The sequence below is a fragment of the Bombus flavifrons genome, chromosome 12 (genome assembly GCF_040668555.2).
Source record: "Bombus flavifrons isolate JBK064 chromosome 12, iyBomFlav1_principal, whole genome shotgun sequence".
Taxonomy (NCBI): Eukaryota; Metazoa; Arthropoda; class Insecta; order Hymenoptera; family Apidae; genus Bombus; species Bombus flavifrons.
In genome coordinates, this window is record NC_138453.1 from 4,864,981 (window position 1) to 4,892,821 (window position 27,841).

At 35.0% G+C, this 27,841-nt stretch overlaps 2 protein-coding genes and 1 pseudogene across 2 annotated transcripts in view; 2 read left to right on the forward strand and 1 right to left on the reverse strand.

Annotated features, from left to right (window-relative positions):
- The window catches only part of SMC5 (structural maintenance of chromosomes 5), a 30,382-nt gene extending 20,380 nt beyond the window's left edge, over positions 1-10,002 (reverse strand). Inside the window, exon 1 of the mRNA XM_069124453.1 lies at positions 9,922-10,002. The gene's annotated coding sequence lies outside the window, so the exon portion shown is untranslated. The remainder of the gene's footprint in view (positions 1-9,921) is intronic.
- Positions 137-3,647, forward strand: LOC138185480 (uncharacterized; annotated as a pseudogene).
- Positions 10,003-15,171: 5,169 nt separating the features above from the next.
- The window catches only part of LOC138185470 (uncharacterized), a 31,028-nt gene continuing 18,358 nt past the window's right edge, over positions 15,172-27,841 (forward strand). Inside the window, exon 1 of the mRNA XM_069124448.1 lies at positions 15,172-15,347. Within this exon, the coding sequence (XP_068980549.1) occupies positions 15,240-15,347 (108 nt within the window). The 5' untranslated portion in view covers positions 15,172-15,239. The remainder of the gene's footprint in view (positions 15,348-27,841) is intronic.

Sequence of the window (27,841 nt, forward strand, 5' to 3'; positions counted from 1 at the left end):
TACACACACATTTCATTATCGAACTGCATTTTTTCGTTCTTTGATGTGTGAGTTTCATTAGCCAAAGTGTCTCCGTCTTAAAAACGATAGTCGTTTGTGAGAAATTGTAGTCTACGTACATTCATGACCAGGTTCTTTTATTAATTTCGAATTTGTCCATTATTTAATGATGTTAAAAAGTACGGGAATAATCGAGGAACTAAAGAAACGTAGAACATGGAAGTTAATGAGAGCAACAGATTTCGAATCGTTGATGTATCCTTGCTTTTTCATCTTCTGGCTACTCGGATATTTTCCTTATAAGTACGAACATCAAGTATACTCACTTTCGAAGGGCCGTTTCGCTTTTTCTACGTCTATGATGTTCATTTTCGTGTGTTCGTTAATGATCACAATCTATGAAATAAATATTGGCATGAAAATAAACAAGAGCATACCAGAGTCGATTCATGTGAACATGTACGTGTTCTTAGATGAGTTCATGATCGTGGTGATGTATTTGTTAACTGACGCTCGATTATTAGTGATTCAAAATCTGTCAAGAACTAGCTGCATACTGTCTACAAAGGATTTCAAAGATTTGTCTAAAGTGATTCACACGAAGGACATTTTATGTTTTCTATTTCTCGCCATCCATATACCAAACTGTTTTAAACACAGTATTTTCCTGACTTTGCTGAATTTTATGAGCATGTACATAATGATGGCCAATCCTTCACTAGACATGCTCTACATAAATTGCACATGCATCTTGAAAGATTGCTTTAAGGAAATTAATGAATCTATACGACAGCTGAAGAAGCTTCCAATGAATAATGATATATGGATGCAGACGTTTGTGCATCATAGACAGCTAAGTTCATTGTTGGTGGAACTGAAGAATTTGGAAGAGAAACACTTGGAAATCAGCGATGGATTGGAATTGCTGAACAATATGTTTATGATACGTGTTATAATCGCAGCTATTACGACTTTCAACGTGGCCACTTCTGATATATATATCTATATAATTTATTCGTACGGTGGATTTCCTGCAAACAGCTAGTTCTGGTACAAACCGTGTGTCACGCCAGCTGCTTTCTATTTTATCAAGTTTTGGATGATGATTTGGGCGTGTGAAACAGCGACGAATCGGGCGAGAAAAATGAAGAGGACACTTTCTGATGTTTTCAGTGCTACTAACGATCCATTCGTGAAACGCGAGGTAACAATTTAACTATAGTAATACTATTATTATTAAGGGGGTATTCTGGTCTAGAAATTTGAAAAAATCGAAAATTTTTTTTTCATATTTCCAAAGTTTAGACATTCAAGAATATGCCCTTAAAACTATTTTTCAAAATTTCAATTATTTTACGAGTTATAACCATTTTTGTGACGCAGCATCTGCTCCGGTCCGACCGGGACCAATGTGCAATAAACGGTAGACGCTGCCCGAGTACCTACGTATGAAAACCCTCATAAAATCAAGTTAGTTTCTTGACAGCTTTCAAGCAACGTTTACGTGCTAATTCTGACAACGTTTTATAAATATTTAAGGTAAAAATTGTTTTATATATTGAGATTTTAAAGTAAAATGGATAGAAAACATTCAAAATTCTGCTCTAAACGAGCATGCAGAGTGAAGAAGAGAAGATTTTCGGGTAATCAATTTAATCAAGAAGATACCAGTTTCACTAGTGCATCTGCAGCAAAACTAATAAGTTCGCAAGATGAAGAAGTTTGAATTAATAACAATTACGGCTACTGTATTTTAGAATTTTTCTCTGTTTTGCTTGTCTCCATGAAAGAACTTCGGAGAATAAGTATTTTGAAGTAGAGGAAGGTTTCTTGTATGGAGCAGGAATCGCCGATTAAAAATATGTAAGTATACTGTACCATTCTATGAGTAAAATTGCCGGAAATTTGTCTCAAAACTTTAAACGCGTTTTTCTCGAAACTACGTTTTTCGAGTTGGCGTGCACGATATCTCAAGTTCTAATGAACCGATGTATTTTAAATTTGGTCTGAATATTCCTTATATACTCCTCTATCATCCGGACCACGCTCAGCTCAAAATCTTTAATATTACTATTTTTTAAACGTTCGGAATTGTCAAAAAAAAACGTGCGAAATAAGAAATTTTTTTTCAAACGGCCGTCATTTTGTGAAAAAATGTTGTATTGACTTTTCCAAGGTTCAGACGATAGCGGTATCCATACTAATTAAGAATCCGTTCGCATTTTTTGTTTCAGATGAACAGAAGGGTTGATATCATACACGCCACGACACCCCATTTTTTTGGCAGCATCCACTTTGCCAGCTCATAACTTTTTAAATATTGAGTTTTTTCAGTGAATTTTTTACGTAATCTCGAAATATCAATAAACAAATGCTAAAAAGAAGGATAGCAAAAATATTTTTTATTTCGCTTGTACAGAGCTTCAAAAATCGCCCGAAATTCATGCCTCTAGACCAGAATACCCCCTCAAACTGCGAAAATTCAAAGGCGCAAAGATGTTCAGAATGTAGATGTGTAATGTACAGAAATATATAAACTTATCAAAATATAATCAATAGAATATGTACATCCTATTTCATTAATTGTATTTAAAAAGGTATAAATTTACAGTCTAATTATTGTAGCCATGGTCCGAATAAAATCGTTACGTGATCCTCGGAAAAAAATACGTATGTATGAATACGAAATACGTTTCAATGTTACATTAATTATGAAATTACAGGTGGAGCTTTTTTCTCTGCAAATAATGCACACGACAAACGTATTCACAGCAAAGACATTCGATATGAATTCATCATTTTTGGCAAAGGTAATACGAACACTATTCACGAAGTTTCTACGGTCGGTTGATTTATCAACTCTTTCGCGTTCGGTGCTGCAGTTACTTTAACCATTATCCGTTAAAACGACATTTGCTTTGAGTGAAACTGGTTCTGATCTTAGTACATTTTGTCTTTTTTTATAAAACCATCAGAAAATATGTATCATTATTATTACTAGAAATTTCTATCAGTAATAACGAGTGATAACAAATAATTAGATACAAGATAATTGGTGGTATGAGAAAATTTTTTTGCGGAAACCCAAAGAAATTCTATATTGGGCGTGTCAACTCGTTCTCGAAAGAGTTAATGTAATATTGTTAAGATTTTAATTCTCTAACAATAATGTGTATTTTTGTAGATCGTCGGAGGTATCATAATGTACATCTTGATCCTGTTTCAATTTTTATTAAGCTACGTTGTGTGCACTTCTCATATGTAATGAAAGCGAGATCTTTGAAGTGACGTGATTCTGTAGGCGCATGTGTTCTTTATTGATTCTTTGGCTGTCTTCTGTGAGACCATACGCTGTTTCCATGCGCGGACACCTGTAATGATTCTGCATTCGCTTGGTTATTTATAAATGGTAAAGCGTGTGTATAAGTGTGATCACTAAATGACAGGATTTAAGCGAGCTCAGTAATTACAATATCGCGAAATAATCTTGCGACGCTTTCTTTTAATATATGATAATAGGGTATTCTTACTCTTATTACTGAATGGTACCGTCATATGGTAACATTGAAATTTCAATGTCTAGAGATTTGATTAAAATTTTTATAAAAGTGATTCGATAGCTTAATATTTTAGATACTTTCCATGTTCGTCAGTTACCACAGTTAACATTTTTAAAATACTATTGCAGTATAGTGGACAAATGGCCTAAGAAATATCGGGTGAACCATAAACAATATTGCGAGAAAACCTAAGTGCGGTTAGACCAAAAGGGTCTGGAAACTTCAATGGGCCTTATTGCGCTGTCGATCCTTCAGTCAAATAGTTACGCCGGAAGATGGCCTACGTGATCGTAACCGGGCGGTCATTACCTCGGAATCGTTACCGGGGGATCGTTATCTGAAGAGTTAAGTTGTGAGGAGACAAGTTATGAGTTGGAAGTCGATTTGTGAGGATTGGAGAGTTGAGATGCCGAGTTGCTATGAGTTGTAAACTATTAGTTGTGAGTTGTGAATTAACTATTTAGTTGTCTTAGTTATAGCACATTACGGTATTTAGTTAACGTTAAATAACCATCGTTTCCTGTTTAATTCATTATAAATAGATCTATCGATCAATTAACTTATCATATAGGATAGAAATCATTGGAAACTTCAATTTCTAATATTTCCAAATAAATAAAAAATCCTATACTATTTTCTTTTAATTTTTTACGTGATCGGATTTCTCATTCAGTAATACTTAATTTAAAAAATAAGAAATTTCGTTTTACACGTTCTTCAGGTCCTTCCTTTATGTACTCTAAAACGATATAATTTCAATTTTAAGATGGATATATGATAGATAGATAATCCTATCGTGATAGAAGTGTCGTTATTTATTTCCAAACTCGATCTCAATGAGTCTGAAGAATGGAAATGCGGTGCGTAATCACCGTGGAGACGATAAAAACGTTCTAGGCTTATGTATTAAAACATCAACGATACCACCAGCTTAAGGGATAAATACCGCACTCAATTTAAATGTTTCTGGATTTATCTTCGTCGACGCGCTGTTGACAATGAACTGTTTAACGGCGATGATTGATATTGCTCTATAGATAAACAGGATCGCGAATACAAACCTTGTTGGTCTTTCGTTACGACGTAATTTATCGACTTTAAACTCGTTTATTATCGCAGCAATAGAATTAACAACAGTAAGTAGTTTACGATAAACGATCATATAGCTTGTGGGAATTGCGACCGTTTTTCTTCTATCTTCCGTAGCTTGTCATGGAAATAAATGACATGTAAGCTACGTATATGTTTAGTTGTTTTTTACTTTGCACATATGGTGAAATATCTTGTTTACGTGGCTGAGGTTCATGGTAATGAACCAACAATTTTGATCATTAGAAAAACAAGGCACGAGTGTCAAGCGCGATCGTTCGAAGTAGAAATGTCAGTTTCATTGGATACATTATGGGGTGGAGTCGAGTCAATCTATTCTCTTCAAGGTTAATGTTGCGGCAAGAGATAATACGCGGAGGTAGTAAGAGATACTTTCAACTAAATACTATCACGTATGATATTCATATCGTGAAATGTTCGAACGATGACAATTTCATTGATATTGTTATTCCACGAGAGGAGTTTGAATATTTAGTTATATGAATTCACGCGTCTATTTCGATACGCAATTCGATACGTAGAATAAAATTAAATCTACCAACGATGGATATTTGTATTACTTCTTATCGTAAGATTAGAGATTTTTCTTTTGTAATATGCACACCACGATATATGGTCTCGTCACGATTCAAATATCTAGAAGTCTTCTTTGTTTTTAACGATGTAACAAATGTTTGATACATAGTAACGGAAGCTTGAAACTATGGAATTACGGTATAGTCGTACGCTTTTTTATACTGAAGGTTATTTTAAAGTAATTTTAGCGCTCACTACGAGATGCAATAAGAAAAGACACATGCTTTCGTACTAAAACATATTAATCATGTTGACAAATTCAAACTTAATGGTCTTAACAGAAAATTGTTCATAAACAACTTAGTTTAATAGTCGTAATAAGTCGTTGATCCTTATTTTTTTAAGATCGATATCTTAAATATTTGTTGTATTACGAGAAGCACAGGATTTCTAGCAAAGAGATAAATTATGGACCTGTACAAGAAGATTTAATACGATATTATATTTTCCAACAAATTATTAAATACTTACTCGTATTAGACACTTTTTTATCTTTTAATGGTGAAACAGATACGTATCGTAAAAACGAAGAATTAATTTATCTCATATATTTTCAATCGGAGCAACGCTGTCTCTACCCTTTCACTCAGACCGAACAACAAGAGCTGCGTCAACAATCTGCAACGACTTTCAAATGTACCATTTCATTTCACACGTTGCAAAGGAGAAGTGTAAAAAAAGAACTTTCTCGTCATTTATCATTTACTTTCTTTGATCAGAACGAGAAATATTGTATGAGGCAAAGCGAACATTTTTACCCATTGATAACTGTTCGATGCTCTTTGTCAATTGCTTCCTAGTAAGATGACAATTTAATTTTTCTGACGCATTAGATTGTATATGAAATGTCGTTTCTTTAAATAAAAATATAGCCGAAAATAGTTTCCTTAAAACGTCATATTGTATATGCAATCAAAGTAATTTCCATATGATTCAACAACGGACTTTCCCAATGAGCTTCATTATTCTGCATTTATAAGAATTATCGTTTCTAGAATTTAAATACAGTTCCTTTTTAAAACAGTTGATTTAATATTAGCGTTAAAACATTTCCTAAGTGGAATAACGCCAAATACTAAATTTAGATTTTCATTAAATTCATGGCAGATTTTCCAAATTTAAGCTGACGCAAAGAACGATACGAATATCCTGATTATCAATTGTTATCGATAATCGGCTGTTGCCAATAACGAGCTTTTTATATTTTCGTTATAGATCTGTTTAATACTCGATACATATACGCGATTCAAAACCAAATGTCTTCTTCTTTTAATATAGTCAATCATTAACAAGAAAACAAGACCAAATCAATGGTATTGATTGAAATATAAATTTCAGAGAAATTACAGTTCGTATAAAACTCAATACCATTGTTAATAATATTTTCGAAAGTCACGTGTCACCATCGTGGTTCCTCGGGAATAAAGTTGACGAGAATGAGAAGATATCGGGCAAGGGCGGCGTGTCTCCGCGGAGTCGAACCCCTGTTAAGCCAATCAGACTTTTAATCGGTGCAGCTACTTTGTTTTGTCTAATTCTGGCGGTAAACAGGCGGCCGATTTGTCGTGTAGACGATCACGCGACTGCGCGAGACATCGCGCGCTCCCAGACGCCGTAGCGTTGTTAGTTATTACTATGTGACCGATACGCAGTTGTTCAGTGTTGCGCCAACAGCCGCGCGGTAAATGTGCTTGTAAGGTGTTGTTGGTATGATCGATATATCGAATCTTGTTCTTTCTATCAGTTAACCGGACAAGTGACAAGATCGACGCGGTTCGACAGAAACTTCGTTGTTATATATGGAATTACGCGTTTTAGGGGTTGTTCCCCGACGATCGAGTTCTTTCGTGTGTATCGTAATTTCTCGAGGAAAAAATTTGAATGGAATTTGAATGGAAGGACATCGGTCGAAGACGACAGAGAGTGAGGAGAGTTTTATGTAATAAGTGTTGGACTAGAAAAAAATAGTGACCGGCATCGAACGCTAGAGCGATTAGATAAAACACAAGTAGAAAAGCTGCAACACGGTGGTGTATAAAATTCCATAGGACACTGACAGTTGGAAATTCGACGTTTCATTGATACGTGATACGTTATACGTTCGACGATGCGTTCTGTTTGCACGCTGCGAATAAAGCTATAGGTGTATACGACTATATGTATATAGCGGTATTCCGCGCGCCTTTATACGGTACGATGTGTTCTTAGCTGCTTGATGGGTTTCCTCGGGCGAGAATAAGTCGAGGACGAGCGAAGGAATTATACTAGCTTCGTTTCTACGTGATGAAGTAAGTAGCACACATTTTACGATTTGATTCGCTTAACGTGCAATGGCGTTTAACGCGTGATCGTGCACGGGAAAATATCGGCGCCATAGACAAGTTTCGTATGGGAAACGGAATACGCGACAATAAATTTCAGCGAATAAAAAACGATTTTGTATTTATAGAACGACACTTTGGACTCGCTGTTCGAACTGGGAAGAGTTAACGAGAATTTATGGCCCTCGAAGATTAGACTATTAGACAGACAGACAGACTGTGCTTAGTTATCAAACGATTCTCTTCGTTCAGTTTCATCCACGTTTGACGTACGTTCTAGTTACGCAAAGAATACGTGTCGTAGTAATTGCATCCGTTCTCCTATGCATCTGTTGATTCATAAACAGAACAAGTTCAGGTCCGGTAGATTGCAAAACAATACGTTATCGAGTCATAAATTGCCCTCGTTTCGCAGATGATCGATAAGATTTCGCGTCAACAACGCCGATTAATAATGCATGGCGGCTTATTTGTTCCATGGTTCAGACAAAAATGTTTTCCAAGTTAGTCTGTGTGTCGTCTGTATCTCGAGAGCAAATATTTTCGTTCGATAGCCGTTACGCGTAGTATTCACGGAATATATCAACGTTCCCAACCGCTCCTTCCTTTTCTCGTTGCCCTACCTGTACATACATTCGATAGAACTCCAGCTTCGTTCAGATTAGTTACGTTAGCTGAATCCAATTAATTTGGAACTTTTTCTTACCAACGTGAACTTGATACTATTCACCGCTCTTAATTATTACAAATTCCGACGTGAAGTCTTTATGAGTCACGTCACTCAACAACGAGCAATTTTAAATACTTTGCTTATATGAATCTGTTGTTGTACTTGAAATATGTTTTCAAGTAGCAAACAAAATTGAGCTTTCAATTATTTCTTAAATTGAAAGAGACAATGATTGATAAGCAACGTAACGTTATCTCCAGTTCTTTATTTGTTGATTGCTCTAAATTATCAATTATTCCTCACACAATATTTTGCTAGGTTTCTATTTAACGTAATAATTAAGTTGCTAATACTTTTGCAAATCCATATTTTTATGAAGATAGTACAGTAAATGGAAGATAGAACATTTGTTTACTTACTAAACATTATAAGAGGTATTTTAGTTTAGATATTTTACACATTTTCCTATCTTTAAATTTTCCATAAATGCATAAAAATCCGTGGACTAATAAATATAAAATTTCACGCACTTATCTTCGATGTGATTTTGCATACACTTGAATTCGATAAAGTTAAATTTGAAATTGAAATACTCGAGTACAAGCAAATTAAATAATCTGAACAAAGCTTAAGCCGAATTCTCATCTAAATTCATATCGTCTATGAGAAAAACACAATGAAGTTTCCGTTTCTCACGAAACCATGCGTGGAAAAAGAACAAGGAAAAAGAACGTGAGAACTTTGGAATGTCAAATAACCAACTAACCGAAGAGGAAGGAGAAAAGAGGAAAGAACTATGGCGTAGAGCGTGGAAGATCGTTTCACGGTTACACTTTCACATGGCGTTCGCTGACCACGACTAACCGTAAAAATAATCCGGATTCGAATCGTTGGTTCACGATTTCCTGGCGGGGAATGCGGTCTCGCCGTGTTGTGAATAAAATTCAGTACTCTCTTCGTCTGAAAATCACTTACTTTTTCTTGCCTTCTATTATGGCCTTGCCACGACTATGTCCCCTCTCTCTTTCCTACATTTCTTGGCCGTCTCTCCGGCTAGAATCGGCCGACCTTGCCTACGATAGTCATTGTCACGGTGTTCTATTAGATGCGAGAAAACTTTTGCAACAGTGCGGTGAATGATTTGCAAAAAAACTTGTTTACTCGTGGCAGGCAGACACATAGTTCGCCGTGTCCCCGCGATTCTAGCGGGTCAAAAGTCGAAGGAAGAACGTGCAAGTCCAATTAGTACGTCTACCGTACGGTTCCTAAATCCATCAAGTTCAAGTTCAATCTAGTAATATTATTTTGTCATCAACAGACACTTATCTATAAAAACGTATACATTTGCACGTACTATTCGAATATGTTTTACACCTATCGTAATATAATTTAAAGCAATGTTTTAATAACATAACCTATACCACGTGTAAGACTTATAATTATTATGTAACGATTAATTTTGCATCTATACTACGTGCAAATAAGAAAATATATACTTATTAATATTTCCTATGCAGGATGGCAAAAGTTATAATTCGTCAAATTTTAAAAGTTGTATTTTCTAATAAGTAATGAAATTTTAGGATGGGCTCAATTCTTACTGTGTCGGAGGATTTTCTTCCTTAGTTACAATTTTTAATGTTATTAGCAAACGAAGCAATTAAATGTAATCTGTATCACATACCATATTTGTGAATCTTTGATGCATAGAAAAGTTGCAGCTTATAGTTGTCATGATGATTTTGATATTAATACAGCGTTGTGATTCGTTTTGTCACTTGCCTTATTAGAAGGACCTCTGGCGACGAATTATTTCATAAGACATATTTTCTCGATTACTATCTATGTTCTATCGAAAAAATGTTTAAATCATAACACAAGTTTTAAAAGCATAAGAACAGCAACAATGTTAAACGAATACTGTTCTATCTGCGAGAGATTAGAGATCTCTTAATCTGATTGTTTATTTCCGTGCCCTCTTGATTCTGCTATTCACCTATTTGTTGATTTGTTTATTTCTAACGTACTAGCGTTGAACAGGCACAGTTTATCTCCAACATAGGACTCAATATTTTATCAGAGTTTTAAACCCATAGAATCACGATCAGATGTCTTATCAGATGTCTACTGTGCGTCGTCTTATTTATTATATACTAGTGTCTCGTTAATTAACAATTGTTAACGAAACTTGCAAATTATGAATACCTACTAATAAATTTTCTTGTATAACAAGTATGGTAATAAAAGCCCCATGCTACAAGAGAATTATTTAAATTACGAGTCAGATAAAACAATTAATGTGAAGCAAAACAAATCTTTATCTATATATATATACAAAATTGTTCAAATCGTAAAAATGCGCCACCTAAATCTATCACTATGAAGAATCACTGAACTTGTCGTTTTCGTTATAATATATGTGTAATAATAATTATCGTACTGATAAAAATTAATCCAAAATGGTGTAAATTACTTGTTTCGACTCTCGAAACTATCGTCAATTATCCTATTAAAATCTTTATCACTGAAAAATCATTTTCACTACTCGTGGATCATGGGAAAAGTTTGCTAGTTATTGTTTCTCGTTCATTCGACCAGTTAACCCAATATCGCGGAAACTGGTTAGGTAAGATTTGTTCTAACGATATTTCACTCGAGTTATGTAACAAACTTCGTAATATTTACAAACGCGATTGTAAGAGTCGTGTCACGAGCGTGCTTCGTACTGTCGTGAAACGTGATCCTTGTATTTTACCATGTTTTGGATAATTTTCCTATCAAACATCGATTTTATTATTGCACAATCGAAACAAATGAAAATCCTTTCGAATCATCGACGTAAATCCTTATGGAATCATGTTCGAGTGTTTTGTTTTGATAATAATCTTTAGTAACTATGTTGTACAATGTAGTTTTGCTGGGCGTAGTATCAGCGTGTTTTCATGTTGCCGAGAGGTGTTGCAACACGGGGTACTGATTACGATATCAGCCTGTTCTTGGATCTTTGATGAATCATTTTTCAAAAGAACATAGTTTATGTTTATCCTACAACTAATACTCTTGATCGTGAAAATCATAAATTTTCCTATAGGCACCTAGTTTTCAGAAAAATGAGATATTCTTAACTCTATCGAGGAAAGGGGGATTTCCACGTTCTTTTCCTTTTAAAATCCGTTTCACGAAAACGAATTTACATCGACTAGCGATTTCAGGGGAACTATATACAATATTACGACGACCAAAATGACATTTCTCCCTGAATAATAAACAAGCAACTGTTTCACTTGTACAAGCTGTCTCAAAGTTTCACAGTTGAACTTTGTATCTTATGGGTATAATCAAGCAAAGAATATTATATGAACATAAGTCATTTAAAGCTTTATCAATAAGCTACGATAAAGATATATGTAATAAAAAGTTATAATATGAAAATATTTACAAGGCACATGATATATTATTCATGAAAGCTTTCTACGAAATTCCAAATATTTATTTCTGTAAGAAACTTATAGTTTTCCAAGTGCAAGAAGTCATGGTCTTCGTAGTATCACACCACGAATATAAAATCGAGTACGTGGAATCTGCGCTATCTGAAAAAGACAAAACTGAAGTGTCTTCTCCTTTTTAGAGGTCTAATTGCTTCGTGAAAATTCCGCCCCAGTAGGAAACCGGTTGCTTTATTTATCGCCATGTTCCATCGATCGAATGGCTGTTACGTCACAATTGGATTTTCCAGGGAGCTCCTTGTTTCTACGTGCATTTACATAGATTCCTCGATCCACGACCGCCTTGTCATCTGTTATCTCGTTTGTTGCGCGATTCATGTGGCAACGAATCTTTCCATGTGCAAGAGATTCGAATATCACGCCAATTGCCGCCTGTTTAGATGCTGTAGGTCCATCATCCAGGTCTATATAAAAATCATCCCAGTTCTATGTCGATAGATCGGTTATTACGTTCGACTTGGTTTCGCTCAGTGTAGGAGGTTCGTTGCTATTTTTGTAAGCGACTCGAGATGACGACTTTCTCGAACGAGTTATCCACTGTGCCCTCTTTCGCGACGTTCAGTGACTCACCAGCCGATGACGATGACGCTAACTATGACGATGCTATTTTTTGACGTGGATGCTGTTCCCAGCCAAGGAAGAGCGACAAAGAAAGAGCGACAGCTTCCGTGACCGGATGTGAATCGAGAATGTTTTACGTGATTGCTTAGAGGCGCCAAGGCAATGTACGTCTTACGATCGAATTCTAAATGGATATGTTTTCTGAGAAACGATGAATTGGTACCGTAGGTGGTTCACGAAGAGGAATTTTCTTGTTTTATGCATTCCAGTGGAATCTCATTTTCTGGAATGATATTGTGCAATATGTATTGACTTGGATAGATTTCCCCGAAACCACAGAATTCTAGAGAAAAGATGAACAGCGAACTGTGATACATATTGAAATAACATCTATTTATTGGAATACGCATTTAGTTGGATTCGGAACCAGCTATATCGATTACGATAAAGTAGATTTTGATCGAGAGAGTCTTAGCGAAGAATCCTACATTGTGAGAATCGAAAATATAAAATATGAAAGTATAATTTGTAGTATGATAAGAAATCTATTTATTTGAACGAGAGTCGCGTGACAAATAGTTCATATAATAATAGTCCCTTTCTGCTATCTGTGAATTTTTAACTCCTCGAATTCCATTGTAAAGCGATAAATTCTCTGTTAGGATTAACCGAGAAACTAAATACAAATTAAATTAAATACCTATGTATGTTGATAAAAATTAACAAATCTGCAGAAGATGGATTGGAACAACCTCGCATCGGATTTGCGAAGAGTCGCAAAAAAATAGATGACGTTCCATTGTGGAACGCGTAACTGATTACGTAAGCGGCGAATTTATTCCACGCTTTCACTGATCCGAAAACGTTTTCGAAGCCATTGAAATATAGAGGCAACGCGTTTCGAACCGCGATCGAGACTACGTTAATTCCTCGTAATGGTTGAGCAATGATAGTCGGAAAATTTATGAAGTGGCTGTTATGGTTTGCTAGTTGGCGTGCATAGATAAATAGAACATTGCCAGTATGCGTGCTTTTTATCTGGATTAGCAAAGAGAGCGGTAAGGAAAAGTGCAAGTCACTTTTTTCAGAGCGTTTCCAAGAAAACTACTTCCAGCGATCGATATGTCAAAGCTAAAAGTTTTTATTACATGTGTAAACAATCTGATAGAGCTATAAAAGAACGCGTGAAATAGGCAACTGAGACACGAACGAATTGCTCTTGATAGAGAGTGGATCACGGTGGCTGACGAAACTAGTGGAAAGAGGCGCGTCATCGTCAAACACAGTTTCTTGTTATCTGTAGGTCCAAATCACGTTATCTCTTTTCGACATTCGACCACCTTTGTAGCTCATAGTTTTACGAAATTACAAAGAAATAGTTCGATATTGAAATCTATACAGAGAAGATACGATGAACTCATTTTTATCGACCTTCTGGCTTTTATATCATTTGCTGACTAAAAAAAAGAATTTTAATATGAAATAGTTAAACGAGAGAGTAATTATCTTCGAAATAAGTGGTAAATTAAAAATGTTTTGTAAGAAACGAATGTCATTAATTTAATTGTCACGTTTTACTTAACTTAATTAACAGCGAACTGCATAGCTAATGTTATTAATGTTCTTTAAATTTTCAGAACGGTGATAAAAACACGTATTTAATATAATAGTTTTTGCATGGAATTGATGGACAATATATTGAATCTAGAAACACCTCTACTATAAAACATGGAAACTGTGATTTATCATGTTATACGTGGTCGTAAATCGTGTAAAAACAAATCTTCAAATTTCTGTCTTAATGTTGTAATTTTTTTTATTAAAGACATTTGTGTATAGAATTTGTAACTCACTTGCTAACATATACATAATAGAAAAGTTAAATGTTTCATCACATCATTCGCGCAGTGCAACGTATTTCTGAATCATTGCATGCGGATGAATGGTACCTGTATCACTAACACGTCCAAAATTATGTTATTTCAATAAGACATAAATTGCGCCGATCCAAATATGTTGGACGTATACGTAGTACAGATATATCTGACCTTTCGAAATACGCGTAGTCTTCCTATAAAAGCGTATTATAATTACAGAATTAACGAATACAAGATCACTGACCTCTCATGTGTATGTAATACCAATTAATATAACCAATGGCGCAGCGGGTGCTTCTAGAATTTGTTCGATGTTTCATATTGCGCATTCACACGAAGAGGTATTTACCTCGATGAAAACAAATTTATAAAGCTTCAATACACCGTCACTCATAATAACGTCCATAACAGTTGAGAAATTAATATAAAAAAATGTACCAAAACAGTAGATTAGATTATAGCACGACTAGACCACGAGTCTTGCAAAAAACGGTTGGTAGTTTGCATCATATAAAAGTGTGGCGATCGTAAGTGATTTCTTTTAACCCCTAAACTCCGACACAAACATCGTGACCGATGAAGATGACGTCGTGACGTATATTAACTGATGCTCACGTCGTTTAGAAACGACGAAAGCGCAAGCTGCGCTTCGATGGTGCAACTGTCCGAGTTGCAGGTCATAGATCCGATTTACATATACGTGTGTAACGTATGTACATACATACATATATATGTATAAATACACAGTATGTATACGTAAAACGGTTTGATTGTGGATGGTCGAAGGCGTACATGAGACGCGTGTCAGGGACGACGCGCACGTTTCCCTTGGCTGATTACGATGCTGAAGAAGCGTACTTTTTATAGCCACGTATCGTTACTATAGTTGTTGCGGAGATTGGTTAGAGTATTCACTAACGTGATCACGCCGATGATCGTTAAATTGACACCGAGACAACCGCAATTATCGTGTCGCTTGACGATTGGTTTTGCGGTTGATTACCAAGGAACCTTACGGAACGATTCTTCGTCTGGTGACGACTGAACAAGGGTGTCTGATGTATATAAACCACGACGAATCTAGTTTGGATCAGTGTATGTCAAGAAGTTCAATAATAAAATGCAAATTTAATGGCAGGAACATAAAGGACATATGGGGTATTTATGTAAGTAGGCTAAGTTTGGGAGAGATGGATCTTTGTCTTGAAAAGATTTCTCAGATTCACGTATTTCTAAAATATCGAGTATTATTATACTTGTCAGTTTGTGGAGATCTCGTTATGTAGAAATCTTAGACCGTTATTGTTTTTCGCAGAATCAAATAGGAATCTTGAAATTCTTGTGAATAAAGTAAAGGTCGTGCAATTTGTTATTTGTCGTAGAACAAAGTGGAGATTTCGATTATTTTCCTCGGTAAAAGATAAAGATATTGAAATTTGTTTTCATAGTTCGGTTTTGTTTCTTTTGTGGCGACTCTAGTTTAGATTCGGCGAGGATCAACGAAGTACTTGAAATCTGTCGTTTTTCTTAGAATCTTGAATAGGAATCTTGAAGTTCCACGGTAAACATCATATAATTTGTTCTTTTTTTCTGCAGATAAAAGTAGAAATTTCTCAGAATAATCTTGCAACGTGTTTAAAATTAAATTGTGCCTTTGTTACGAAGATTCTAATCTAGAATTTAAGTAGATAAACACATTAAAGAATTTATAATTCGTTGTTTTTCTTAGGACAAACTAGAGATCTTGAAACTTGCCACTTTTCTCGGAACAATCTTGCAATCTGTTCAATACTTTATTGCGTTGCATTTATAACGATTCTAATATACAGTTTAATTGGATAAATATGTTACAGATTTTGCAATTCGTTGTTTTCCTCGAGATGAAATAGAAATTTTCTAATTTATCGTCTTCCTCGGAATACAAATGTAACAGTCTCGAATTTTGTTAAACATTTAATTGCATTCTTTCCCAATGATTCTAGTATACTGTAAGAATAGACGAACAAAATAGAAATCTTACGATTCATTGTTTTTCATGCAATTTGTTCAGAATCTAATTACGCTTTTTCCCATACTTGTACGATACATTTCATGAGTATCAAGAATTGAGTAATTTGTACTTTTCTTGACTGAAGTTGAGTACAAAAGCACTGTACTACGCGTAAATAGCTCTAATAAAGTTTATTGTTCAGGATCTAGATACGTCATTATCGATATAAACTTGATAAGTTCGTAGGAATTCGATATACAGAGGCAGAACGAGTAGTCTCCAGACAGATATGTTTTCCTTGAACGTATTTATTTTTCCACTTCGCTAAGAGATGCTTATCAAGGGCAGGAATTTGACACAGTTATAAAAGCCAAGGCTTCCGGATACAATCGGTGTCCTTTTGGAAAACATTCTGGCATTTCACCATCTACTTTTATAATTACGAGGTTATAGTCAAAGGTCGGATGATATCCTAATGAATGTCGCAGCTAGCTGCAATACTGGCAAAAACTAATCACCTCCACTTTTTGTAAATTTCTTAATATCATTATCAGTGTACATAATTAACGTTCAACTTGTTCGTTCTTGGAAACTAATTGTAAATTCTGAAATAAATAGAAAGAAATAAATATTGTTTCTCACTTATATCATCACTTTCCTCTGCTTTTCAATTTCTGGAGTTTTATTCATTGAATTGCCAGTCGATCGAAGGACTCGTATCAAACTCTCGACCCTTGTCAAATTAATCAGAAATGAACTTTACGGTATAATGGGATCGATGTTACAAAAACTGATCTACGTTTTGATTTACTGTCGAATGAAAATTAATCGGTTCTATAAAAACAGCCTTTATCATTAAGTTCATAACTTCATAATTTCCGTGACATAATTACAGATATACTTACAACGATTGTGCAATTACAATAATACGTTGAATATTTTGCTAAATGAAGTTGAAATATGTTAACCGAAGATAAAACATGCCACGGTATTTCATTGCTTTATTGCAAAAAGATAAACATGGACAAAGGTCATTTTTGTTAAGTGTCCTTCAACCGAACCTCTGAAAAATTCAACTCCATTTTTTATGAATCACACTTTTGAGTGCAATTCGAAAACTAAGACCGAGTAGCAGTTATATGTACAGAGAAAAATTATTCAGTACGTTAACCTTGATAACATATTTCGAGCTTATCAAAATCAGTGAAGTGTTTGTTCTAAATAATTGCCAAAAATTTCTCTTTTGACCTAAATTACAAACGAGTAGCAATGGTTCGCGTCCTTCGTTCAATTTCGACGCAAATGCTCGTCTGTACGTACATTGCCGTAGCAGGAGGGCTGTCGTCGTGCTGCGTATCTTCTTCATCTATTTATCCCTCCGTGGCTGTGCCACGTGCCGAGATTTCCGCATCGCGTGCCAAATATTTCTCTCGTGGGTTGCGTCACGCACGCTGTTTCAAGAGTGCACAACTGCACATGCTCATAATCGAGCACGTTAGCGTCACAACGGACGTTTACCTCACCGGTTTGTCATTCGTCGATCGAAAGCGTCGTCTTTCCTCTTGCGCGAGCTGATACACGCCGCGCGCGAGCGGAGGCCTTGTACACGTATGCACAAACTAGGTTAATGACCTCCGTCCACCTGCTCTGCAAGAACTGCATTGTCCGTACTTAGCCTTGACACCCTGACGATCGGTCAGCTCGCCTGGCACGCGTGTATACGTGGTCATCAATCCTCAACTATGCACGCGCTCTTTCCAACTATTTTTTTTTTTTTTTTTTTGTCACTTCAGTTGTTTTCCAAGGGAATTCGAATGGATGGAATAAAATGGAGTTGGGTAGGAAGAAATAATAGGTTTATTCGAAAAATCAGAAAGTTTTTGGAGCGGAGTCGTAGCAGTTGAAACGCCTTCTAGGAACGTTTTGCATAATTCAGGAGTTTAGAGGAAAGCTGGTGCGTGTGACAATACCTTTAATTTAAGAACACTGTAGGTACAGTTTAAAAGTTATCGATACTAATAAATTCTCATATGTAACTAATAAAATGAATGTCTATAGAATTATTTGAACAACAGAAATCTGGATTACCTATGATCTATAATTTGTATTATGTATTTGTATTATTGTATATTATGTATTTGTAGTATTGTATATAATTTGTATTTGTATTTGTAAGAATGGAGAATTGTTTAAAGATGCAATTGGAAGTGATTCTTTTTGAAACTAACTAAATATTCTTGGTTTGTAGAAGAATTTAACGAGAATGTTTACGAAGTTTGTAGTTATAAATATCGCTATTCCTATCTTTCTGATACAAATAAACAGCTGTTTTATGATAATCAGCTGTAAAACCATCGTAAACAAGTATTTTTAATTAAAGTATTTTTACTAGATCCTGTCATAAATAGTTGTTAATAATCTTGAATATACATATTTCCATATATTTCTTTCTAATTGTATGTCGAATAGAATGAGTTTTGAAATTTTGCCTATCTGTCTCTAAAATAACATGTAGATACCATATTATCCTTCTTATCTTCCGATGCACAATTTAACATGTTTACCGATTAATTAATTTCAGTAAATTAACAAAATACCAGTGATTAACAATTTTAAACTACAATTCCAGGACAGTAATAAAGTAGTAAATTCTAGGACACTTTCGAAACCTCGCTATTCGTTCAGTACATTTTCGATGTTCTGAAAGAAGACTTCCAAAGAGAAACTATTACCTTTCGTTCACCTATTTTTTAAAACTTTCTCTAGAAACATCGTCTTTGATAAATAATTGGACAATATTTTCATCGAATGCTCATAAAAACCAACGAAGTACCAATGATTACCGGTTTCAAACTCGATTGTACTCCACCTTTGAAATTTCGCAAGTCACTTAACCATTACCCTCGAACGAGAGAAACTGTAACTTTTTCACTGGTAATACCCAAGTATCGTATTATCCTAACATTTTTACCAGCAGAAACGAATAGTCAATGTCTTCTAAGTCGGATCGAAGCCACCACTTCGCAGTAGTATTTCTAATTATATTTACACGTTTGAAATTAGCGGCTGGGTGAGTTGGCCGGATTCAAGGATATTTTTCGTAAACTACCGAAAATATCTCTACTACGCATCACCGTAACACCTATGGTGTGTAAACGATGACGCATCCTTCCTTAAACATTCAGAAATTTCAACGATTCACAATTGAAAGACCTGTTGTTACAATAGAAACGAACGTATTTATTTATCAGTTTCCTGGCAATTGTGTAGAACGTAGGAAATTAAGCGACATACACCACGATGAATATAGTACGTTAGTATAGAGTATAGAACCATGTGATGCTGGTATGAATATAAAACTTGTTTACAACAGAGAGTTATACTCGCCGCTGCAATTCCTTGGAATCAGTTGCAGTTATTCAGAGGGCCTTGATTAATGCATGCGCGACAATTCTTTTCGCCCGAGGGTCGTGATTACAGTTGACAAATGTGCTGATTAATTAATAAGAAATTTTTTCAAGTCCGTTTTCCTGCGCGACATGTTCGTTATCGATCCGATAGATCAAAAATAGAAATAATTTCTTTGCAACGTTAGCGTACATGAAACGCGAATGATTTGAGATATTTTCTTTGAAAGGAAGAAAGAAGAATTTTTATTAATTATTCTCTTTAATAACGTAATATTCGTTGTTACTTATAATTGTGTTTTGCATGTTTCACAATTCGTTTATTCCGTCCCTGTTGAATTTTTCATCCTTGTTATCAAAATATTCCTCCAGCGTATATATAGCCTGGTTCTCAGTATCGAACATTTTTAGAGAAATGTTTCATAAAGGTGTAAATAAATTGGTAATTTATTTAAAAAAGATATAGTTGCCTCTATTACAAATTTTTCTACCTGATGATTAATGATCAAATTTTGTATCTGCGATTTGTGGAAATTTTCGACTAAAGCTGTTCATTGATCGAATAGTCTTCATTTGATTTCTGAACATAGGATACATGAAAGTTTCTGATTCTTCCCAGTCTTCGAGACTTAATATGTTGAAAGAAGTAACGTGATCGGAATTTATTATTGTTTTGAATTCTTGTGCCTCCCTTTTCGTCGACATGTTGCTAAAGAGTTTCGTACGGTGGAATGCAATAACATATTAAGTCAATTGCTGTTTCCTTTTGTGTCGAAATTCCATTCGAACGTATCCTCCTCGTATATTCTACGATGCATTGCAGTTTAAGTTACAGAATCGTTTACTGTCTTATAAATACTAGAAAGAATGTTTCAAATTAAGTATATGCACACACAAATTCTCTAATCTATTAAGAAGAAGCGCAAAGTTTTCCAGTAAGATCTTCGACACTTCTACACTTTTTCTGAAATAGAAAATCAGAAGGACTCGTAAAAGTAGAATTTCAACATTGAATACCTAAATAACTTCGCTGTCGGTTCACAAAGAAGGAATGAAATCTGATAGCGCAGACTAAATATCGAACGCGAGCAAGTTCGGACTAATGCGTTTCAATGCTTGTTGGATACGATAAAATTCTCGATTCGTTAAAAAGTCGTTTATGCATTTATAGAAAATTTAAAGTTGCAAAAATGTAGAAATATCCAAGGTGGGATAATATAATGAATGAGACAACTGAATTTCATTTCCTTATTTATATTCAGAAGCATCAGAATTTGCATAAATATCCGCGATTCATTTACGTACTTTGATTCAACATTCCGAAATGTTTGTCGTATTGCAAATCGCATTCGTAAACGCTCACTGCCTTCTAGCGTTGGTGCGTCAGAGGTAAAAGAACACATGGCGAAAGGGGGTTAATAATAAAAAGGTTAATAAACGTATACTAATGATTTACCGAAAAATGAGATAAAGACGCTAGTAATAGTGCAAAAACATCAATTTTATCTCATCTTTATTCGCGTTATCTGTTCGCGCCGCTGGCCCAGATCAATAAATCGAAACGCAACGTGTTCCCCTGCGAACACTTATCTGTGGATACAACAGGCGTGTGCACGTTTCAGACGTCTGAGAACACTTGGGACAAAAAGAGACACGTCTGAAACGATATTGTTTCTTTAGTCACGAATAATTTGGAAAGCCGGTTTCTTTCGGTGCAAAATGTTATTATAAGGAATTACTGTTACCCTGGACTCAAGAATTTTAATTATAACTTGTTCGAATGGAAGATTTTTCAATTTAGTTAATATCTAATTATTTATATTTAAATTATATTGATATCTAATTTACTTAATATTTTTAAATTTAAGTCTTCCAGTTCAGCGGATTGTAATTCAAATGTCTGAATCCACCGTATCAACAACAGTTTCCAATAATTTAATTACCAAATTCAAAGATTCAGATTACTAAAGTTTATCGACCACGAAATTCATGAAATGACTTTAACAGTTTCAACAAACAAAATAACGAATATTGACTTATTAGGAAAAATACATACTTTGAAATTCTCAGGTCTTAACAACCACGCATCACATCTTTAGGTATTTGTTTTTGTTCCTTCCGCAAAAAATAAATACATATTAATGTACAACTTGGCAAGAATTCTCCTAGTTTTTCTTTGTGTTGTATGTTGATATATTTTTTGCCGAAAAATTTCGCGGTCGAACGTCGACAATTCCAGAACGTGAACTTTCATGGTTATCAAAATCACGTCTCTCGCAAACACCGGTGGTCAACGGCAAAAAGGTGTTAATTTATGTTTAAATATCGTACGATTTTGAATGCACCCACAAAAACTTGTTTATCTGCTTTGTGGCGTAAAAACAGTTGAGAGACGATTACGTCGATCTTCTCTAGAGCCAAAACGTTGATTGCTATTCGAGAGAATATGTCGAGACAGACGAACAGGCCTTCGACTGTTTTTCACGATCATCGGCCAAGATTTTCGAGTGACCCCATTACTCGCACGGTCTTTTCAGATTCACGGAAGAGGGCAAGGTTAATTGGTCAACGAGTACACGAGCAACTCTGTATCTACTAGAATTTACTAAATCAAATCTAGTAAATGAAATATATATAATATAATATGTATAAGTGGTTTTTTAAATCTTTTCACATTCACGGAAATTAACTCTTTTTTAGCCTGAACTGTTGCTTTTAAATAACAACAGTATTTCGTTGAATATTAAAAAGATATTAAACATATGAGAATGTAAGAAGTTTGAAATAATTGGCATTGCCAATTGGCATAATATCGAATGTTCAGTGCCACAATATGAATTATAAAAGCTATAAACAAGTTGTAAACACTGGCTGTCAATTTTTTAAGGAACACACGTTAAATATGTGCACGATATTCCTGGTTACTATCGCTGAAATGGATATATACTATCAGGCAATTAAATCGAACATTAGTTATGTTAAGGCATCGTTATCATAAAAATATAAATATTCGCTTTTCATTTTCGGTAAGAACCTAGTATTATTTCAAATTTTTCATATTTTTGCGATTAGAATTGGAACATGAAATACGAGAAAGATGAGAATATGCAAAATTCAGGCAACAAATATCCTAGAAAATCAATGAGAAACAGAAGTTGAATGTGAATATTTTCGCATAAATTGAGTTTTTATTTATTACATTCGAAAAAGAAACGTTAAAGTACTTTTAAAATTTTTATCTACATACGCATGTATATAGGTAGTGTTTGCATCTTTATCTATACTTTACAAAATATCATAGAAAACCCTTGCTAGTTCTAATATTAAATAATAATTTTATTAAACTGTATACTTTAACTAAACTCAAACTTTATTAAACAAGATACTCCTCGTTGTAAATCTCTAAAATTTCTATAGAAAAGTTACAAATTGACCATTTTGATCGTTCTCCTAGTTCCAATACTAAAACAATAACCCCATGAATTAAACTCTGTATTAAATAATAATAAACTGTCTCTCGCCCCCTCCACCTCCGTTTCTAAATCAACGAATTGCACTGTGATTTTTGCAATCCAAATTGGTGCTTCACCTCCCAGGTGATTTCAGTAACAGACCTTCGTCATTATCACCGTCTGTGAATAAAAAGCCGGCCGTTTACTTGACTTTGTGTCGCCTGTCGGAGTCGAATCGATTTATCGGTCTTAACCTTGGCCATTCGACGTCGCGTTCTCGCGTAGAGAGGATAGGAGAGCTGGTAGCGCGTGATCGCGAGAAATGCCGGGATTATTGACAGTGTTCTCGTGTCGTTTAGTCGAAAACTGACTAAGCAAATTTGTGCGCGCGTGTATTTACTGGTACCGGCATCGGGTTCTGGGTCGAATCGATTGACGTAAATCGGGTCAGTTGTAATTGACAGAACGCAAGTTTAGTGATAGAAACGTAATGGATTTATGAAGTATCTATGTAAGTAGGATAATCATAGGAGAGATGGAACTTGTCGTTAAACAACATTTCTCTTTGCTTAAATATTTTAAAAGTACGTACGTAATGAATATCACAATTCGTTCAGCGAACTATCTTTTTTAGGACGTATAGTTGTTATGATAACATGTAATAATATCTTTCTAAACAGCTGTGGAAATAAGTAAATAAAATATCGGATCGTCGTCTATCTTTCCTCTTTGCTGTACGATAATTTTCATTGAAGTTACGTTGTTTTGTTAAATCGGCTTCTCTCCGTGATATGATTAGGATTACAATTTATCTCTTGAGAACAGCGTAACTATGTATCTCTTCAAGCAATAGAGTAACAATATGTAATTCTCGCAACTGCGCAAGCAAATTATTTCTTATTCTCGTCGGAAATTAAAATACCAAAATTTTCTAAAAATTACGTAATATGAAACTCGCAGAGATAGTCGTAAAAGTATAGTTTAAAAATTCGCAAGAAGCTTGTAAAAATATGGTCCGAAGTTCACAAAAATTTTGAAGAAGTATAATATAAAATTCGCTGTCGATTACAGACGCACCAACAAAGGCAACACATCGCGCATTTGACAGATGGTCTGAGAAATACTTATCTGGTTCCTCTCCCAATTATGGTTCCTACATTATGTACATACGTGTGGTCGATCATCGATCAAACATGTGCCCATTGCCTCTCTTCATTGAGAAATCGCCGGGACTATTTTCAGGCAGCCCGTGCCGCTATTTATCGTTATCGATTAGCGTACACATACACGTACTTATACCGGGCTGTTAAAGCAAACAAGTGTCATTATGACGTCAATCAACGGCAAGTAACAACGACGGTGGAGCTGTTTCGTGCGTACTTTCATGGATATGATTAAATGTTTATCTATATAACACGAAAATACGCACATGTGCAAGTATTATGCATTTAGGAATAATTACGTGTCATTGCGACGAATTTTAACAGCGTACATGAGTTTGATCTTATGAGGTATTGTTGCTCGATAATGGTAAACTGTATCCGGTTCGTTGACTTCCCTTCGTTCATTGATCATAAGTAGATTATAAAACGCTTGTTACTGTTCGATCCTATTGATCGTCATACGGTTTTCGATCTTGATTGTATTTAATTGTTACTTGAAAAAAATCCACTTGACAGTAAAGAATTGATTCTTCTTAATATATATTCATGTATTCGTTGGTTAATTTATTGTCTGATTAATCATTGCAAAATTACGTAAATTAAATAGTGCTCGAGGAAAGCTTTCTTCTTATATGATAATAAGATACGTACAATATATGATGTCGCTTTGTTGATATTTCGTAACTATTCTCCTTTCACATCTGCTTTGTCACTTATGCCATCTGTTATGTTCTATGAGATTTTGTCATTGAATCTCTAACTTTTTTCTTTTTTAAGAAGCATTTATCCGTATGTAAGAGAAATTTGACCTGTCGCTGGAAGGACCTCAATGTGTTTATTACTAAAAGGTAATAAACGTACTAAAAGGGGCCATGTGTTGCGGATTCGGTGATCCCAATACCGTATCATTCATCGTTAAATTTGCAGCAGGCCCTCGAGGGGTTTTCCCGGGGTGAGAAACTACTTCTCGCTAACGGCCTCCCTCGACGACGAGAGCAGTCATCCGTCTATCTGTTCGCTAATTAATTATTATTTATTATACTTGACTATACGCAGAGATAGAAATTTGCGTAGCTTGAGTCCCGAAGCTGGTAAAATATTTCAAGTAGATTCCGACGAACGACAACGATCCATCTGGAAAGGCCATTCTATGATTTCCATAGTTCATCATGCGAGTAATGCGCAATCACTAACCGTGACGCATGCCAACTCGCATCGATGACTCGGTAATAGGATTAGCAATTGAATCGACAGACGCTTGTTTTCATGGAAGAGATTGCCATTATCGTGCCATCGTGTCCATGTCAATATCAGTGAGCGTCAACAGCAAAGATCGGTGCGGTTCTCCAAAAACGCTTTCGACATTACCCCCGATAGAAACGCTCGACAGCTACTCACAATCAGAATCGCATTTGTGACGAGAATGTTGATGCACGAAAATAATTTCGTCATCGCGTATATTAATTGCTCACGTTGTTTATCAGTTGTAATAAATACGAGCGAGGCGTTGCATTTCCGTTAGGAAAAACATTGATAAGAAGGTTGTCTTGTTTTCACTTTCCTCTCTCTTGGCCTCTCGCGTCTCTTTATCAAACCGTTCAACTGATTCCATACACGGTATTTGATGAATGACGTCATCGCGCGATTAGTTTCCGCAGTAGCTTTCGAAACTTCTGTTTTTCGTTGGAGTACATATGTACGTATTTAAAATTCGTAGGCTGGGCAGATAAAATGCAGAAGAATGATTATTTTAGTTCAATATACGAATGATAGCACTTCTGGCTGCGCTAGATAGAAAATATAACACGTAGATATCCTACTGTTTATATTCTACGTTTATTCTACGATTTCACTTTTCTATTCTATCAAGAGAGATTTTTAATCTTAAATAGAATTTGTCAATTTTCTATTTCTTAAAGAAACTGGGATACAATTCGTTTAGAGGGTAGATGTACTCGTGTTCTTGTTTTTATGAAGTGTTAAAATACTGCGTGTGTAACACGTTAAAACGCCGACGAAATTATCGAATTATACCATTTTGGGGGGATTTTAAATAGATATATCGATCTTAATTAAGTTGATTAAGTTTCCTGAACAATTTACGTAATTGACAGAGTCGGTCTGATATTCTTTGAAGAACAAGATGCATCGTGTATTTTGTCTAACTAAATATATGTCTTACATCAATGATACAACGATTTCGTTCAATTTAAAAATCATAATTGGCAAAATAACGTGAGGGGACGTCAATGAATAACGCATTACGTTCTTGAGAAAATTCAATGAAAGTTGCAGATGATGTACATACGTATAAAGAGAGGTCACTCAATATTCATAAAGTAAATGAAAAACGTTTCATTGCTAGAGATGTTTCTCGTCGCTAAACGGAATAACAACATGATTTACGTGTTAACTATATCCAAGACACTTGAATTTTAAATTAAATTACTATTAGTTCCCAAATTGTAACTGTAATACGATGTCCCTGAAGTCAGGCTTAATAACTATTTTTATTAAGTTAAATATGCTATTTGTAATTTAATTTCTCCTTCGGAAATTATGTTATAAAGAAAAATTTAATCACTTTCCTTGCTAGATACAATTTCCATATTGTAATAGTAACGATAATCGATTAAGAATATTTTTAATATCACATATTATTTTACATATATGTATAAATAAATATATAATATAATGCAATATAATAATATAACACGTTAAAGAATTTATATTTCCAAAAGGATTTCTATAAAAAAAAAAAAAAAGAACAAAAACGAAGAGGTCTAGACTGATTTATTCGCCAGATCTACTATAGGAACCGGTCATCGTTTCAATTTTGCTTTGCCTAACAAACCGAAATTTGTCAAACAATGAGATCATGTTCAGTCCAACATATATGTTAGCCACCTGTGAATTCATTCGCATGCATTGGGGTTTCTTTTTTACATGGATGTGCTTTTCTATGTTATCAGCGTGGCAACAAGGCTAAACGAACGCTCTAGTCGATTGTTGACGTCGCACCATCAAAAAGTAGAAGGTCAACAGTTCAGAATCCCCCCACGTTTCTCGAGGCTTTCCGTGAAATTTCTCAGCTCCGCGATAAACATTCAGCGTGATTTATTGCGTTATAACAGTTTTTCAGTTGATGTTTCTTGATACAATACTAGGGGTGACGTGCACGACGTTTCTGAGAACAGTTAAACTCGTAAAATGCGCGAGTCTCGATGACACGGATGTACGTTAAAAGTTTCGCTATTTGTTGGAGTTGTTTTTAGAGCTTGAGAAATTCATGGTTGTCGAAAACAATCCCATTTAATATTCTCCTCTTTTCTCTCGGCTTTTATCTTTCGTATTTTTCGTCGATTTATAGCGAAACACGAAGAAGAGTGAAATGCTGTTTCCATCTTTTTTCTCCCTTCGTTCCCTCTTCCGCACGTTCAATTAACTCTACATATCGCGCGGTTGTATACTAATCTTAATGAACGCATTTATCTATTTGTTTGCGTACGTATTTATGTATCCTCGCACGACCAGTGGCGTCAAAGAATCTTCTCTTTTTATTCGAGATTTTACTGTAGGAGTAAATGAGTCGCAATTTACAACTCCAGAATTGAAATATACGATTGTCTTTCTCCCGTTTTGATTTCT